General features: G+C 37.9%; 1 protein-coding gene across 1 annotated transcript in view; it reads right to left on the bottom strand.

Moving 5' to 3' along the window:
• EYS (eyes shut homolog) overlaps positions 1-19,102 on the bottom strand; it is a 1,801,461-nt gene that overhangs the window by 152,180 nt on the left and 1,630,179 nt on the right. Inside the window, exon 31 of the mRNA XM_026455461.1 lies at positions 8,874-9,046. Within this exon, the coding sequence (XP_026311246.1) occupies positions 8,874-9,046 (173 nt within the window). The remainder of the gene's footprint in view (positions 1-8,873; positions 9,047-19,102) is intronic.

Here is a 19,102-nt window from a genome sequence, read left to right as displayed (position 1 = left end):
AGACTTGGAATCAACCCAAATGTCCATCAGTGACAGACTGGATTAAGAAAATGTGGCACATATACACCATGGAATACTATGCAGCCATAAAAAAGGATGAGTTTGCGTCCTTTGTAGGGACATGGATGCAGCTGGAAACCATCATTCTTAGCAAACTATCACAAGAAGAGAAAACCAAACACCGCATGTTCTCACTCATAGGTGGGAACTGAACAATGAGCTCACTTGGACTCGGGAAGGGGAACATCACACACTGGGGCCTATCATGGGGAGGGGGGAGGGGGGAGGGATTGCATTGGGGAGTTATACATGATATAAATGATGAATTGATGGGTGCTGACGAGTTGATGGGTGCAGCACACCAACATGGCAGAAGTATACATATGTAACAAACCTGCATGTTATGCACATGTACCCTAGAACTTAAAGTATAATAAAAATTAAAAAAAAAAAAAAAAAAACAGTTCTTACTTTATCCTAAGGAAAATAGAAGACCATTTTCAAGGTCAATAGGATGAAGGGACAAAATATTAGAAAACACACAATATGAGCATGCCACTGAATATAAACAAAGAAAAGCTTGAACAGAATAGTTGCTATCATTGTATAGAATGGTAGGCAATATACATCACACACAGCTATCTCCGTCTACTGTGTATTTCATTCCTATCAATAAATTTCATTGCCTCTTTATAAAACATCAACTTCACAGTTTTTCATGTGGCATAAATTTACTCAGACTCTGATCAGTTTTTTGTTTCGGTGAAGACTTTTTTTTTTTATGTATCGCAAATGTGTTTGTGCCTTCCATTGCTTGCTAACTGGCAGGTGCATCACTTTAACATAGCTCTTAAACCAACCAAGCAGAGCCTGATAGGTGTGGTGGGATCTGACAGTATTCATTTGATATGAAACAATGACTCTTTGCTAAAGGGCCTGGACTGACAGACCTGCAAGGTTAAAGTCTCTGGTGAGCTTGAGAATAAACTACAGAGGTTTGCATTTCCACACATGGTCTGCAAGACCAATTTGCCATAAGTATATTCAGGAGAGACCACTCTGCCTTTTGTGAATACATAGTCTATCCATTTTAGACATTTTTAACAAGCAAGAAACGCTTCTGTCAGAAGAGAGAATTCTGTGAGGTTGCTAAATAATGACAAAGTGCTGGAATAAACAGAAAGGAGAACATTTGGCCTTGAGAGTTTAGTGTTCTACTGACAGTGTTCTGACAGAGGCACACAGTCAGAGTTTGATAGTGAATAGTCTGTTCTCTGTGTAAAAGTGGACAATAACAGATGTGTATCTCCCTAGCAATTGAGATGTAAAAATCTTCAAGCTAATTTGGTTTTCATTTAGTGTGAAGAGAAATTGCCTTATGGAAATAGTTTTAAGATGAGAGGTAATGTTTCAAAAGAAATATATAAAATATCCTTTCTTGTTATTTTGCTAATTTAGAAAAATATAGTTGTATATTTTTCTGCTTCCCATGATATTTCTTTGGATTAAAAATTTTTACCACAGTTTCATTGGATTGAAAAAACATATTTTATAAACTTATAATTTATCAAATATATTAGGTTGAAATAAGATAAATATAATACAAGAAATCCTGTTTTTCTGAGAAGGAGTCTAAGAGTTTATGAACAAAATCAGATATATTTAAGAAAACATTTTGAAATATGTAGTTCAGGGAAATCTTGACACTTACATCAGGTTTAGATTTAGCTCCATATAACAGATAACTTATTAAAAAGCAGAAGTTGAAGCAAAATAAATTATTTCTGTCATTAACAGAAAGTTTCTTAGTGAACATTTCCAGGCTAGTATGGTGGTTTTATAGTTAAGGATTTAAACTTCTTTCATCATTTTGCTTCACCATCTTAGCATGTATCTTTCATTCTCAAGGTGGCTTTGTAGTCAGAGATGACTTCTGGAATTCAAGACATCTCATGCACATTCTAGACTTCAGAAAGAAGGAAGATTTGGAGGTCATGCTACTCTTCAAGAGATTTTCCGGAGGTCAATATAATACTCTAACACTTCTGCTTATATCTGATTGTCCAGAGTTTAGTCCCATGGCCACACTTTAAGGCTCTAAGGGAGGATAGGAAACTTAGCTGGGTACATTAGTGACCCACATAAAATCAAGAGTGCACTAATACTGTATCTGTATCTGTATGAGATGAGTATATCTGGGCCACTATCCAGAGGATTCCTGGAAGCCCCCGGCTCACTCTCCACAAGCCCTAAGTACTAATTCTCCGACATGCATGCAATTGCTAGCTCTGTCAAGTGGGAGTATTTTGAGTGTGATGTTTCCTAGGGTGCTCCACGACCATCCTGCGATGGAGTCCACGTGTGCTCAATGTGTGTTTTCCTGAGCTGGAGAGTTGAACTGGATGCTGCTCAAGCACCACTTGTTTGCCAATAAGTTTGATGTGTATGTTGACCTTTTCTCCATCCAGTGTTTGGATAAGCATCTGAGACATAAAACTTTGAAGACATTAAAATACTGACCATTACGGGCAATTTTATGAATAGTAAGAAGGATACACAAAAAATACTCTTATCTGATTCCTCTTCCTTGTCAACAAGCATCGGGAAAATGGTATGAGGTCCTCTTTGGGGTGGGGACTCAGTCTTCTTGTCAGAGAAGCTGCATGTTTTCTGCAGAACGCCATTGACTAGAAAAGTGATAGCATTAAATGTTCACCTAAATTTAACATGAGGGGGAATAAAAGTAGCCTTGAGGCCAGAGAAGGTAGCAAGGCATTCTGGAAAGAAGGGACCAGGGTGCCTGGGGAAGAGGCCAATGCATAAGGTCAGCCTGTTCAAAGAGCTCAGGGACTTAGCAAAATGAGAAGATTTCACCTGTGCCAGAACTATTAAGAATTTTAAATGTGACAATTTTCCTGGTATGAATAAACTTATAACAACAAACAACCATAAAGATATAATAGATCTGATACATGGTATTGAAATAGAAATTCGATTTTACTCTAAATTATTTGGCCAGGCTGGTCTTGAACTCCTGACCTCAGGTGATCCACCCACCTCGGCTTCCCAAAGTGCTAGAATTACAGGTGTGAGCCACCACGCCTGCCCCAATGAGGCTATTTTTTTTTAAAGAACACTTCAGTGTAGACTGAAATACATATTTATAAGTGCTTCTTTTTAAATATGTGCCAACCTAACGTTTTCTCATTGCAGATGCTGAAGTGGAGGGAAAAAGTGAAAGGCAGGAAGTGCTCACCTTTTCCCTGAGCAAGAGGAAAGGCAACTTCCCTCAGTTCTTAAGAAAAAGTGCAGGCCATTCACAGTCTGCCTTCAACCCAGAGAAAGAGGAATCACTTTCTCGAGCACTTTTTTTTCCTCATCCCTGTCTCCTTGCTCCTGTCTGGGATTAGGCTTGACCTTTTAGTACTTTTTTGTAACCAGGAGCTGGAAAATACAGATTTAAACATGGTGGGAAATGAGGAATACTAAGATGTGTTGAACAGCAGGGCAATCAAACAGCTGTTGAGTTGGAGAGAGAAAGCTGGATCATATTAGAGTGGATGCTATCAAAGGAGTTATGAGCTTAACATGACAGAAAATTGCATGTACTTGAAATATGCCATTACAAAATGCCAGCCTGACATTAAGCTGCTTTATAGAGGTATCATGTCCTTAAATAGCCTGGTGATTATTCGTGTCCCTGGAGCTCTGCTTTCCTCCCTGATTTTGTAATGCCCTGGCTTGCCTTTAATCACTGCAAAGAGTGTCACCATCTTAGAAAAATTCTTAAAAGAAAATTAATTTTGATTTCCATTGATGTTCTAGAGAGTTTTTTTTTAATAGCTGGGATGGGGATGCAGCCTTCTGTCCCACAATGACAGGAGGTAGCAGTTTCCGTAGGGGTAAGGATTCTACTTTGACCACCCTTAAAAAACAAAAGCATTTTCTATATGCCTATTATGTGTTAAGCACTTTACATGCACTATCTCATTTAATTCTCATAAAATCTATAAGGTAAGTTCTATTATTAAACTCATTGAAATTAAAGTACAGAGAGACCAAATGTCTTGCCCAAGGTCACTCAGCTGGCTAGTCAGTAGTAAAATGGGGATTTTAACCCAGGCAGATTGATTCTGGAGCCTATTCTCAGGTAGTTACACTGCTTTCCTCAAGGACCATGTTCCACTGAGAGGCCTAAGTTGGGAAGATAAGGTAAATTATTAAGAAATATTTATAGAAAGGACAAAAGAGAACAAGAGATAAGAAAATGCATTCCACCTTTGTCTTTAGAATGGTATGGCTAAGAAAACAAAAAATCCTGTACTGGGCTTTATACATTAAGAAACATTCTAATAAATCCTACTGCCACCAGAAAAAAAAAAAGATTATTCTTGAATAAGGAGAGGCAACAGGAAGTGTGAATGAGAAGCACAAATGTGGAAAGTAAAGCTGTTTAAAAAGGAAAGCAGCTGCGAACTTCCCATCTGCAGTGTTTGTTTGTCTCGGCTCCAGTCATCACTGCCACGATTACCCCTGGATGAATTCCCCAGTGGAAATATCAACAAGGTAGGAAATGTGATAATTATATTTTCTATTATGCCCAAAAGAATATATTAAGATGGTAGATATGGACATAATTTGGAAGAAAAGTGCTAGGTAGTAGACACAATTGCTGATGAAACAAAACTAGCTGATTTTTCATCCTCTGGTATTAGCAAAAAGGCAAAGTCCCAGATGTTATTCTGCACTTCTTCTAAAGTGTAGTTGTAATTGAACAACAGCTAGGCTTATTGGATTGCTTTCTGCCTTTCTCTATAAAATAAATATATATTCAGTACATTCTAGACAATCTTCTAGAGGTCATAATAGTAACAGTGAATGATCCAATAGATAACTTGGGATATCACCTCATACTAGTTGGTGAAGTAGAGAAAGTATTGATGCCTGTTGATGTAAAAAAGGTTTCTGGAGGGAGTGAACATTCGAGGGGTAATTTTTGTGACTCAAAAATATGGAATATTGATATATTATGGAATGTTGATCTGTTAAGCTCTCTTTCTATAACCTCTAGCTTTTCTGAGGCTGTCACCTAACATGCCTGCTAAAACTTGTACTCTCATCATTCTTGCATGGCAATCTGGAAGTGTGGAAATATTAATATCTTGTAGGGAAACCTTCAATCGAAAAGAACCATGAGACAATGGTCAAACATTTCTCTCTTTTGCCCCTTGGGTAGTCAATTTTAGACTTTTTGTATAGCTCCTCGTAAGATCTGAGTGAAATCACACACAGTTGGCCACGGTTATGTTCAATGCCCTATGCACATTTGCACTGACTTTCTCTCCTACCCCATTTTATTCTCACTGGATCTTCTCTCCTATTTCCTGGAGTCATTTCCAAATAAACGACCTGAATGCAGTTCTTATGCAGGTTCTGTTTTTATATGGAGGTCCCAGACTAAGACAATGCCACATCATAAAAGGAGCAATATCTATGGGCTGAGAGATGAGGGGGTGTGTTTGTCAGGGTGTGGTACTGGCATTTAATACAGCTTTCTCTCCTCTACCAGATATCTAAATATTGACAGTGTGGAAGGTTTCTCTAGGATTCATCTGCTCTTTTTAAATCTTCTTTTCTTTATCTATACTTTCTCTTCTTTATCTATATTTCTCTTCTATATTTTCTCCTTAGACAATCTACAGTTCTATGGTTTTAAACACCACCTTTATTTTAATGACTCCCCCAAATTATATCTTTAGTCCTGATCTTGCTTCAGAGCACCAGCATCATATATCCAATTGTCTACATTTCATCTCCATTCGGATGTCTAACTGGCATCTTTTTCTTCATTTGCACAAAATAAAACTCTTGTTTACCTCCCAATAAAATAAACTGTTTCCTACAAAATAAGCTGTTATGCCCCTATTCTTTTTCATGGCACCACCATCTATACTATAGCTCAGACAAAGAAAACTTGATGTTCTTGGTCCTATCCTTTTCACACTCTTCCCAGCAAGTTCTGAATATTATATCTCCAGAATAGATTTCAAATTTATTCACTTATCTACATCCCCACTGTAATTGCCCTTGTCCTAGGCATAATTATCTTTTGTCAGGATCACTCCAATAGCCTTATAAAATCTATTAGAGATAATACCATCAGAATAGTTTAAACAAATACACATAAGTCACTAGCCCCTTTCAAGCCTTCCAGTGATTTCCTAAGGCATCTGGAAATAAAAGTTAAAAATCTTTCCATGTTCCCAAGGTCCTATATGATCTAGGCCCTGCTAACATTAGATTTTTTTTTCTTGTTCACTATTGCTATAGACTGTGTTTATGTGCCCCTCCAGGTTCACATGTTAAAACCTAACTGCCAGTGTGATGGTATTTGGAAGTGAGGTCTTTGGGAGGTGATCAGATCATGGGGCAAAGGTTTCATGGATGGGATTAGTGCCCTTATAAAAGAAACTCCGGAGAGTTAGTCCCTTTCATGTGAGGACACAGTGAAACTGCTGTCTATGAGCCAGGAAGTAGTCCTCATCAAAACCAAGTCCACTGGTGCTTTGATCTTGAACTTTCCAGCCTCCGGAACAGTGAGAAATATATTTCTGTTGTTTATAAGTCACCCAGTCTATGGTATTCCGTTATAGCAGCTGGAGTGAATGAAGACACTTACGCACCAGTCACAGTAGTATCTTTTCATTCTCTGAAAAGCCCTGCTTCTATCTTTCCTCAGAGTCTTCCATTTCTGAACCTTCTGCCTGGATAGCTCCTTTTCCAGCTTTTCATGGGCCATGCTCCTTATTCTTTAGGCCTCAGTACAAATATCTCCTCCTCTGAGAGTGATTCTTGCCTTGGTGACCTGTGAAAATGCCCTCCAGCCCAGTTACTGTCTATCACTACTTGTTTATTTCCTTCATAATTCTTCTCAGAAATTTCGTATTGTGTTTTAAGCCATTTTTATTTTCCATTCATCTTTTCAATTAGAAGGTAAACTCCACAAGGTCAGAAGTCTCATCTTTCTTGACAAGTTTTACATTTCTAAACTAGATCTGGTAACTTTGTGGAATACAAATGGATAGGATAATTATTTTGAGAAATTCTTCTGGATGGGTCCATGTAGGAATCTTTTTTTTTTTTTTTTTTAAACTTACACTGAGGCAAAGAACCTAATAATGTCTAATTTTTCCTGTCTCAATTATCTATACATCCTTGCATCTTTGAAACTCTAATGAGACCAGGAGATGGGAGTAAACAATCATTTTGTGTGTGTGAGTACATAAAGACATTCTGCTAAATCTTCACTTCTTATTTTTTATGGTCAGTATTATTTTCAAGTAGGAAGCAAAACTGATGATTCATCTCTTAGTAATCAAATTTATTATAACCAATTATATTTTCAATAGCTTTTATCTAAATAGAATGATTACATCTGAGAAATGTGAGATTTTATGAGAAAGGACACGACTTAAATTCTATTCATTCTATAATGTTTTCTTTTTATAAAAATGACTTGGCTAACTTCTAATATAACCCTGCCACACACAGAATGAAATTCTTAGTACTTCTTAACTCTTCCCCTCTTAAGTCATTCTGTCTTTCAGATACACACAAATTCATTATCTCAGTTCCTTTCAAAGACCTATATATCCAAAACTTCAATACCTTTTAGTCACAGATGCTGCTTTTACTCTCGTTTCTGTTTTCATACCTGCCACCTCAGGATGTGGTACCCAGCTTTTTCATGTCATCATAGGCTGGATCTGTTTGCTTTATTTTGTGATTCTGGGCCAGAGGGCCCTGAGTTCACTTTGGTAGCCTTATTCTAAAATTTAGTGCCAAATATCACAAGTGCCAAAGGAATAAATTTTTTTTTTAATTTTTATGGTGAAAATAATGATAAAGCAAGTCCAGTCCTGTGTTGATTAACTATTAATATGAATTTTTATTATTTCTGAAACTATCTACACACATTTATGCATATCAAAGCTAACATTAAATTCTTAGGCAATTTTTTTTTCCTTAAAATCTTATATTACAGCATCTTGCAGCTTTTTGTAATTTAGGATTTCTCATACTGAATTTTCCTAAGAGAGACACATGTCTATTGATTGTGATTTAGTTTCTTGATATGTAATAACTGCATCATGGGTTTTGTTTCATTTAAATGTAAAGCAACTGGGCTGTGATACATAGATTTGTTAATATTGCACTCTCAGTTTGCCAAAATGACATGAAGTAATTTGATTTTATATATTGCTCTTGATGCCCCTTGTTACTCTCTTATACTTAGCTAGACTTTGAGATTTTACAGTACAGAGATTTTCTGTACTCTAACCTCAGGGAAAACTTATTACAGCCCCCCCCCCTTTTTTTTTTGAGATGGAGTCTCTCTCTGCTGCCCAGGCTGCAGTGTAGTGGCACCATCTCGGCTCACTGCCACTTCTGCCTACCGAGTTCAAACGATTCTCCTGCCCCAGCCTCCTGAATAGCTGGGATTATAGGTGCATGCCACCATTCCTGGCTAATTTTTGTATTTTTAGTAGAGATAGAGTTTCACCATGCTGGCCAAGCATGTCTTAAATTTCTGATCTCGTGATCCACCCGCCTTGGCATCCCAGAGTGCTGGGATTACAGGCGTGAGCCACTGTGCCCAGCCACCACTTTTGTAATTACTTGATGGGTATGAGAAATACCTGCTTGGTGATCAGTCTCACTAATGGGTCTTGTCTTAACTGACTTGAAAAGAACCCAGAAGAAGATTTGATGTATTTGATCAGTCAAGTGCTGTCCTTGATTCATCTGAGTGATTTCTGTCCTCTTCACCTCTTTCTGTCTGTGCTTCATGTTTAATAATGAAATGCTCTTACCATCAGTGCAGAGGGGTCCAGACCTCCCATATGGGCAGAGGCAGACAATATCTGTTCCGGATTTTGGAACACAGGTGGCACCATTTCCACATGGGTTATTTTCACAACTTGCAAACTGGCACAGCTTGCCTGAATACAGCCTTGGACACTCACAAAACAGATTTTCACTATCACTGAGAAGGGAAAAAAATTTAAAAATTCATTAGAAAACGACTGATATTTTCTACACACAATACACATATATACACATGCATGAACACATATGCAAATAAAATTATAATTGCATCTTTTCTAATAAGTGACTTTTCTCCCTTTTTTTCTGTTTCAACTTTTGAATATTTGTAGCTGTGTGCTTTCCATTGAAGGCAGATTAACAGCTTTATAGATTATCTGAAGCCATGAATTCTATTTTAAGCCATCTATTTTTATTTTTGATTTGTCTCCTCTTTTTATTTCACACTGGGTGCCTTTTCAGGGCTTCATTGAATATGTGTGGTGCTGCCTCAATAAAGTGCATCAAATGTCTATTAGCAAAAAACATCTTAGACTCAAAGCTCAGAGGAGAATTTTAAGCTGGTGATAAGCTTCCCCACACTGAGGACAAAGTCCTCCAAGAGCTGCGCTTGTAGTAATTCTGAAATTAAGCCACAGTGGGGAGCTATAATGACTATATAACTCTTCAGCTTAAAATATGGTTTGGTGGCCCCAGGCTGTGAGTGCCCATGAAAGCAGAGCTCAAGAAAAATACTCCTCTTACCTGTCAGGGAAACATTCTCGAGAGGGAGAAGTGACTTGGAGTTTATTATTTCTGCCTTCTCTGCATCCATTGCCCCATTTAAAGTAACAGACGCTTTTGTTTTCCTTTCCAAGAGCCACCCCTCCACCATTCTCAGTCCATGTTTGAGAGAGACTGTCTCCACTCTTGGTGCCAATCATAATGTGTAGTGCAGGATGGATACACAACACACTAGGCCAACTGGCCAACCTCTGCTAGAACTCTTCGGAGAGTACTCTTTTTATCTGCTCGTGTTGCTACACTGGTAATTGATAGTGGCATGTGCCTGTCCAGAGGGAAGAGCCTAGCTGAGAATAAATAGCTAATACTTAGCAATGTAGATATAAGTGACAGAAAAATATAGATTATTGATTATTTGGGTGCCAGATCTCACCAGTACTCTGTAGTTATGTGAGCCAATATATTCCACTGCTTTTACATTTTTAAAGTCAGTTTAATTTGGGATTTTGTCACTTGAAGTTAAATAATTCCATTTAATCTTTTCTTTTCTCTCTCTCGCTCTCTTCTTCTTATCTTAGTTCATACACCTAGCTATATACAGATCTTAGGAGTTTACATCTTATCTTTTCAATGCAACTGTTAGCTCTTAAGCACAGGTGCCAGGATCAGCCCTGATAATTGGGAAACTAACATATTTTTATGTTTTTATGACACAGCCTCCCAGTCTAGTTGTAGATCTTACCCATATTATGGATTTTTTCCCAACTATCTGTATGGTTTCTCAATACCTTCCTCATGTCTTTGAATCCCCTTACTTACTCCAAAAATTGTGTGTAGGAAAGAATCATTTCTTTCATAATAATGAGCACCCGACTTAGAAAATGAAGGTGTTTCCTTTCTAACAATATTCATATTTTAATGTTAACTCTCCATGATAATGTTTGAAACACTATGGAGTAAGTTTATGTATCAGATAGCAGGTAACGCTGGCTTTGGTGGGGTTGTAAGGCTTTGAAACCTTCAGATTTTGCCAATACATAATGCTTATCCTGTAAGTAATCAGTAATTTATGCATTTTATAACCTTCATGGCAACCTGCATAGCATTGTACACATTGCAGACAGATGTGGAATCTCATAAGTTTTCAGGATTGGGAAAAAATTATAGATTGATGCCCCTAAGATGGTTATAAAGTATCCTGAGCAAGCTTTTCTGTTTCTGTGAAATAAAATTTTGAGGATTGCTTAGCTAATGCTGTTCCTTGTTTCCTGAGAACAGTGGTAAAAGCATAGCTGGACCACCTAGCAGGTACAGAAATATTTCTGGTATGACCTAAAGTGTAAGTTAGAAAGTTAATATTGTTTGGGGGTAATGGATAAAACTTTGCTTCCACTGATCTTACTTGGAGTTAAAAGGTCAGTATTAAGCATTTGTATTCTGGGATAAAGTCTAGGAAAGTAGCATTCTTGAGAGCTGCATTCTGGAAGGACCAAATTGGTCTTTTTCAGATCAAGGAGAATGCCTCATATGTGAAAGTCAAACTAATCTAAGCATTGATTGATTTAAATGCTTTAATCATGTAAACCTAAACAGATTTGGCATGTAGGAAAGATGATTTTATGGTGAAAACCAATGAAAGCACTATTTTTAATCAGGTCCTATTGATAAATCAAGCCTCATTTCCTCTTTCTGCTTTCATCAGGTGTTGTGAGAAGTTGGTTGTGTAAATTCACGCGGAGATGACTAACTGTGTGCATCTGTATATCAGCAGGCAACTAGAGTAGAGAGAGAAATGGAAATTCTATAGAAAACTCTCCAAGAAAAGGGAAACTCACCATATCTAACCAAGGGCAAGTGTCCAGAGTCTTCTGGCCTGTCTTGATATCCCATTAGCACCTCATTAGCAAGAGTCAGCTTTACTCAACTGAGATGTTGCCAGATGATGGCACTTCAAATTGTACCTCAAAGTTCCAAAATACTTCCTGGAGTGTCAGACATTTCACCAATAGATTTTTTTTTTCTAAATCTATCTTTGCTATCTTCTGTGTTACACCTGGACACAAAGGTTTCTCCTATCCAGATCTTGTCAGATCCTGTTATTAAATAGCAACTTCTTCAAAAGCTACCAAGTCTGCTGTTTTCTCTGCCACTTGACCTACTTTGATGTCTTTCTACATCTTGTAGCAAAAGGCAGTGTTGACCCAGAAAGAGAATGCTCTAAGACTGATGGATCTTATGTAAGACAGCTGACTTTTGGAAATAGTTTTCAAAACACTGTCACCCTCGTTTGCTCAGTTTACTTTAAATATTGCATCATTGCTGTGAATTTGTCACTGCTTATTATAATTAGCTTTGAGAGAATATATTTACATGAAATACATTTTTTTCATGGAATATATCTTTTCATTCCTAAAGTTTTAAAAATTTTATCCTTCACAAGACCTGTAAGCCACATAGAAACCTTTTTTGGAAATTTTCCTTTGAGCAAGTCAGGAGATTTTTCTGAATTAAAAGTAGGTCTGTAAAATAATCCAGATGACGGTGAAGTTTTCAACTATACACCAGAGGACCATATATTTTTTTGCAATTGCTGCCATCCAGTTTGTTGTACACCTACATTATGGATGGAGTCACGTGCCAAGCGGTTAATAAGACTCACTTTCGCATTCTTTGTAGGAGACATCATAAATGCATGAACAAATCTCTGTAAGATACAGTGTATGTGACAAAGGAATAGAGAAAGTATCAAGTATTTTAAGGTCTTAGCTCTGTAATGTGTGGATTCAGATGACAGTAGTTTCTAAAAGCTGGTCTGTGAACTGACACCAAAGGATTTACCAGGGACTCTCCTGGATGCGTTTGATAAATGCAGATTCCCATGCTCCTCTTGCCCTCTGAGATTCTGATTTAGAAGATCTAAAGTAAGGCTGAAGAGTCTGCATTTAACAAATTTCATTAGGAGACTCTTTTGCATAGCCTACTTTGACTTAAATGCATCCCTCTGAGACAAATATTCTCTGCAGAGTAAAAGCTTGATGGGCATTAGTTATTACTGTGTCCTTACAGGATGTTATAATTTTATTTCTGTTGTTGGGCTATGTTTTGACTTTTGACCAACATATATCTGAAAACATATATATCCATCAAAGTACAAAGATGAGAAAGTTTTCATTTTAGGAGTGCCATATGCAGTCTACTGCATGTGCATTATGTTTAACTTCAACATAAAAGAGGAAAAAATTCACTCGGTCATTTTAAAGCTTAGTTAAAAAAATACCACCTATCTAAGCATATGCAAACATCTATACATTTTGGCATTGTAACTGCTACAGGATATTTGATTACAAGTCTACAACATGGTAAGAATATTAATTGACTATCATTTCTATAAGTATTAAAAGTTACCTTTAGAAAAATTTAGCTGATTAAAAAAAATAAAAGAAGCTGGCTTGAAAAGGATGCCCACTATTTATATAACACAGCCAGATGCCAAAAATCTTCTAGAACTAAAAGGACTCCTGCATGTATTAACTTAAAAAAAATAAATAACTCTTCTTGCTCTCTTTGTATCTAACGGATCATTAGACGATTTCAAAGTTGGCCACCCACAGTGTCAAGAGAGGGAGGTTCTCAGCAGGAAAGAGTGCAGAAATGAATCCTTATGAATAATGTCTCCAGATATTTCTAAAAAATAAAATTGCTACTGGCGGAAATAACCCATCTCTATGTATCGGCTCTGATAGCACCACAACGCAGGCTTTAAGAGGTATGCAAATGAGATCCCAAGTAGCTGTGGTTCAAGTAGAACTTTCATTCTGTTTTCATGAATTTCACAACACCATGATAAGAGCCTGCTAATTACAAAGAATACTTCCCCTCCCCTGCAAGAATCTTCCTTAAAAAATTGGGATTTCTGTCAAATGAGTTGTTAGCTGTGTGTGGAGACTCTGGCTCTAGTACTGTAGATAGATTTTCTTTGTCTGTTTCTAGGACAGAACTGCCTAAATGGATGTTATTTTGTGCTGTAAAGGCACACCACTACGTATGACATTTTTCATTTTTAACTTTTTCTTTTTAAAAGTAGCCATGCATGAAAATAATGGGAAAAAAATGCAAAACCAAAATTACTTTGTGGTGACCTAGAAAGTGAACTTGGAGAAACATAGTCTATATAATATACCTAAGAACAGAGAGCTCAGGGAAAATGTCCTCTGCTATAGAAACTTTTTTCTTTATATGAAAGGGTTTTTCTAAAGGCAGAAAGAAGATGGGAAAGGATAAGAGCAATAATGAAAGTCATAGAATAACATAGGAATAAATACATAAAATGGAAAATCCATAAACAAAAACATTTTTTTTCTTGTCCAATTTAATCTTGTAGGCATTTTGCAAAGAAAAATTGAATCCATGGTATAGTTTCTCTCCATCTCTCTTTCCTCTTCCTTCTTTGTTTCTCTGACAGGCATGGTTCACTTTACAAAAAATAAACTTCATTAGTAAAGAAAAATGACCAAAATGTCTTCCCCAGCAAGTGCATCAGGATCTCCTTTCCAGAAAGAGATATCTTTTCCATATCTCTGGCCCTATGACCCTCTAGTTCTTATGAAATGGAATGAAAGTTTTGCTTCCAAGGGAGCAGACAGAGAAGAACATGAAACCCAAAAGGGGAGCTAACATAGTAAACGTGGCCATTATCTGAATACATTAAATGAGATATGTATGAGAATGTGCCCAGCACAGTACTTGGCATTGATCATTACATATTAGGAAAAGGAGGTAAGAATAAATGAAACATATAATTAGTTATGTCTGAATCCGTTAATGGTGAAATAAGAGCAATATGATGAAATCTGGTACAAAGAGAAGTGGGTTGGGAAAGAAGGATAAAGTGCCCAGTATTACGGGTGAAAATATACACATTAATAATTGTTGAATGAATGTATTATTTCAGTGTCTAGAATTACCACCCCCCCCCATAAAAAAATCTCAGGATCTTACAATTATACTCTGTGCCCAAACAAAAATTTCATAATGGATTTTCTCACTCTGTGCTCACTGCAAAATTAGCCGATCTCCAGCCCCCTGCATGGTAAGGGCAATTTGGGCAGGATTCAATATAACAGAATCTGTAAATGCAGTGCTTATGAAGCTCTGGAGCTCTCAGGTAATTTCCTGTAAAGATAATGTGCCTATTTGGAAGCTATTTAAGGCTAGAAGAGTTGGTATAAGCTTTTAAAATGTTATTTTAACTTCTACTAAAAAGACATAAAAATTCTCTTAAAATATTTAAGCCAACAAAGTGCCATTTCACCCATTCCCTTGACCTCAGTAATGTTCACATACACCCAGTTTCTACTCAGCTGTTACCATGGTGAATTCACCGGCTATCAGGAAGGTAGAAACACAGCACACAATGTCAATGGTTGTTCTTTTCTGATATTAAGAACTATTTACAAAATTGCTGTGGGTGGAAAATTTATTCCTTAAAAATATAAGGAATAATAGATAACAACTCTCTAGAAAGGTATACATTTATGAACCCAAAACATCCTTTATGGGTATTCCTATGAATTTGCAATGAGAATTTAATTTTTTTTTTTTTTTTTTTTTGCAGTTTCTCACTTATTCCACAGCCTTTTGTCAAATCTTTACACTCCAATTGTGGGTCGGAGAAAAAGCAAGAAATTTAGAGGAGTTCTTGCCTCTAAATATGTTGATTTGGCAGGCTTGCTCTAAAAGTACAGTTTGTGTCTGTCACTTAGAGCAAGCAGGTAACTTTTGGAATTGTCCCAAATCTCTTTATATAGAGTCAGTATACTGAACAAAGTAAACCAGAGGTTGCTAACTGGCAAGATGTTTAATGCCTACCTCTTGAACCCTGTGGTATACTTAGATTATAATCTGAAGCCTAGACATGAAGTTAAGAGCACAATTATAAGGGACAATATCAAAATCACCACTTCATCAAAATTCATCAAATTTGATTAAATATCAAATTCTCCTTCTACCCAATTGTTGTTCGGATCTTTCCCAGTCCTGTGATCTCTGCTCAGAGGAGGTGACTTCACTTCCTACTCCATAGATAAAATTTTAGTCATCAGCACCTCTTTTGAGTTCCACATTATCTCTTCCAGCACGTATTCTTCATCCTTTTGTCCTCTTACCCCAATTCCCAATAACAAGTATTTCTTTCCAATGCTAGCATTTCACTTAATTTAATCCTATCAATATATTTGAAGCATAGAGTATAAGTAGACCTGAGCTGCAATACAAGAAGTGGCCTTGGTCCTTTTAAGAATTTTCACTTTAACTTACTGGCAATAGACAGACATCGAAAGGTTTTTCGAGGAGGGAATGAATTATATTATGTTTTAGAATTATTCTGAGGCTACAGTGTGGGAAATATATGGAGAACAGTAAACCTAGGGACAGATTGTACTGGTTATTAATTTGTTGTCTGCTGGGCGTGGTGACTTATGCCTATAATCTCAGCATTTTGGGAGGCCAAGGCTGACGGATCACTTGAGGTCAGGAGTTCAAATCCCTCCTGGCTAACATGGTGAGACCCCGTCTCTACTAAAAATGCAAACAATTAGCTGGGCGTGGTGGTGTGTGCCTGTAATTCCATCTACTCAGGAGGCTGAGGTGGGAGAATCACTGGAACCTGGGAGGTGGAGGTTGTAGTGAGCCGAGATCACACCACTGTACTCCAGCCTGCGCAACAGAGTGAGACTCTGTCTCAAAAAGAAAAAAAAAAAAAAAAAAGAATTTATTGTTTGTTAGTTCCAAATCCACCCTTTATAGTCCTTCCTTGTGATGCTGGAGCTAGACCCTATAAACATGTTCCCTTTGCCAATTGGGGGATGTTAAGCTTTGTCAGTAGAGGGCACTTGGGACACTGAAGGAAGAAGAGGTTCTCTCCCCAGCTCTGCCATTCTTTCCTGTCTTATTAGTTCTGCTGGAGGCACACACGGGAAACTCAGTGCTACTCACCCCCAGCAAGTTTCTACAGCACCTCCACTGGAGAGTTACCCCTAGGAGAGAGCCTATGACCCACCCAGCTTTCTGGCTTCTAGGTGTTCCAGTGGGCAAATTCTTAGCAAGTTCAGCAGCACCTTCAAGTGTGGCTTTCTGGTAAGTTCTCCAGGACCTCATAGTGAGTGGTTTGAAACAGTTTCACAGGTGCCCCAGTGAGCAGGAATTCTTGCAAGTTCAGCAGCACCTTTGTGGTGGCTTCTCAGTGAGCTCCCTAAGCCCCAGAGGGTAGCTTCCCAGTGCGTTTCAGCAGCGCCCCAGTACATGGTTTCCTCTTTCCCAGTCTTGGTCTGGGGTATCACAGTGAACTTTTCTATCATTCAGCCACCACACTCTCCATTGTGCTCTGCATACCAGGTGGTGTGTGTGTGTGAGCGTGCACATGTGTGTATGTATGTGTGTGCATGTGTGTGTGCACGTGTGTATGTGTGCACATATGCATTTGTGTGTGTGCGTGTATGTGTGTGAGTGTATATATGTGTCTTCTGATTTGTTGCTTGGAGTACTCTTCCTCAGCCCTAGAGGTAGGAATGGCTCATGGCTCCCTTCATCCGCTATACCTAAATATGGTGGTTTTTTTTTTTTTTTTTAGACCGAGTCTTGCTCTTGTCACCCAGGCTGGAGTGCAGTGGCGTGAATTTGGTTCACTGCAGCCACCACCTTCTGGGTTCAAGCAATTCTCCTATTCAGCCCCTGAAGTAGCTGGGATTACAGGCACACGCCACCATGCCTGGCTAATTTTTGTATTTTTAGTAGGGACGGGGTTTCACCATGTTGGCCAGGCTGGTCTCTAATTCCTGACCTTAGATGATCTGCCTGCCTTGGCCTCCCAAAGTGCTGGGATTACAGGTGTGGGCCACCATGCCTGGCCCACCTAAAATATTTAATGTACTCTTTGCATCTTAGAAATTAATTCCATGTCACTGGATAATAAATCTTCATATTAAACTTTCCTAAAGTATTGTGTGGCTCTGTCTCTTGACCAAACCCTGAGTTATACACAGAAATCCAAGCAGAAGTGCAGATAAGCTCAGTGGAAGTGGGCATGGAGAGAAATAATGTGAGAGATGCTTAGGGAGAAAAACATCTAACTTGATGATTGGTTTCTGGTTTGTTCAGCTGAGTAGATTTTGGTGCCATTCTTGAAACTGAAGAATATATACATTTAGAGAGTAGAGGGAGAATATGCATATATTATTTGATGTATCCATGGACATGCTAGTGACTATTTTCAGTAGTGTAGGAATAAGTTATCAATATAACTTATTTAAAAAATAACATAAATATAATTCGACTTTGATTAAAATTAAGAACACCTCTGGATTACAATGCTGGTTGGTGGAGACGGAGAGGCAACTGAAGAAAAATAAACTTTGACTCAAACACCCTACCAATTCAAAGTACTAGAGCAGCTACTTACATATTAACAAAATAGGAAAGTTTGCAGTAAAAGCTTTTATCCATTGTGCTTTTCTTATCACTAAATAGAAAGAACCCCATGTGTGTGGCCTGATGTGGCAGAATTCTTTTTAGGCTTTAATGCATATATACTCTTTCTCTTATAAATGCAATAACCATGCATGAAATAGCATGAAATATCTGTTTATCCTGGGGACAGTTGGTTAGCTTCTTGGGGATAGTTGTGAAGATGAAAGCTATGTCCATGAAGGAGAGCTGACTGAGTAGAAAGTATTTTAGCTCGTTTTCATACAACTGTTGTTGATGGTGATGATGATGATTCATTATAAAATGAAGCATCTGGGGTGAGTGCCTAACTGGACAGGATGCCAGGATAACAGGAGTAAACAGGGACTATCCCAGCCAAACCAGGGGTATGGTCACCTTCTGTTTGGGGTCATAACATTTTTTCCTGAGGTTATTGTTGTACTGAATGTATTAAATATAGAGTTTCCATCTTAAACTAATTCTGAAGTAGAAATGCTGTGATTTTATTTTAACCATTGTATTATCTGGAAACTCATTCTATTGGGGTTCAAATTTACATATATTTAGAGCATGAGCATTGTGACGGTTAATACTGAGTGTTAACTGGGTTGGGTTGAAGGATGCAAGGTATTGATCCTGCGTGTGTCTGTGAGGGTGCTGCCAAAGGAGATTAATATTTGAATCAGTGGGCTGGGGAAGACAGACCCACCCTTAATCTGGTGGACACAATCTAATCAGCTGCCAGCCAAAATAAAGCAGGCAGCAAAAATGTGAAGAGGCAACATTGGCCTAGACTTCCAGCCTACACCTTTCTCTTGTGCTGGATGCTTCCTGCCCTCAAACATTAGACTCCAGGTTCTTCAGTTTTGAGACTCGGACTGCCTCTCCTTGCACCTCAAGATTGCAGACAGCCTATTGTGGGACCTTGTGATCATATAAGTTAAAACTTAATAAACTCCCCTTTATATCTATCTATCTATCTATCTATCTATCTATCTATCTATCTATCTAT

Source organism: Piliocolobus tephrosceles, chromosome 5 (genome assembly GCF_002776525.5).
Source record: "Piliocolobus tephrosceles isolate RC106 chromosome 5, ASM277652v3, whole genome shotgun sequence".
NCBI lineage: Eukaryota > Metazoa > Chordata > Mammalia > Primates > Cercopithecidae > Piliocolobus > Piliocolobus tephrosceles.
The sequence above is the reverse complement of the archived record's forward strand: the minus strand, read 5'-3'. Positions and strand labels throughout refer to the sequence as shown.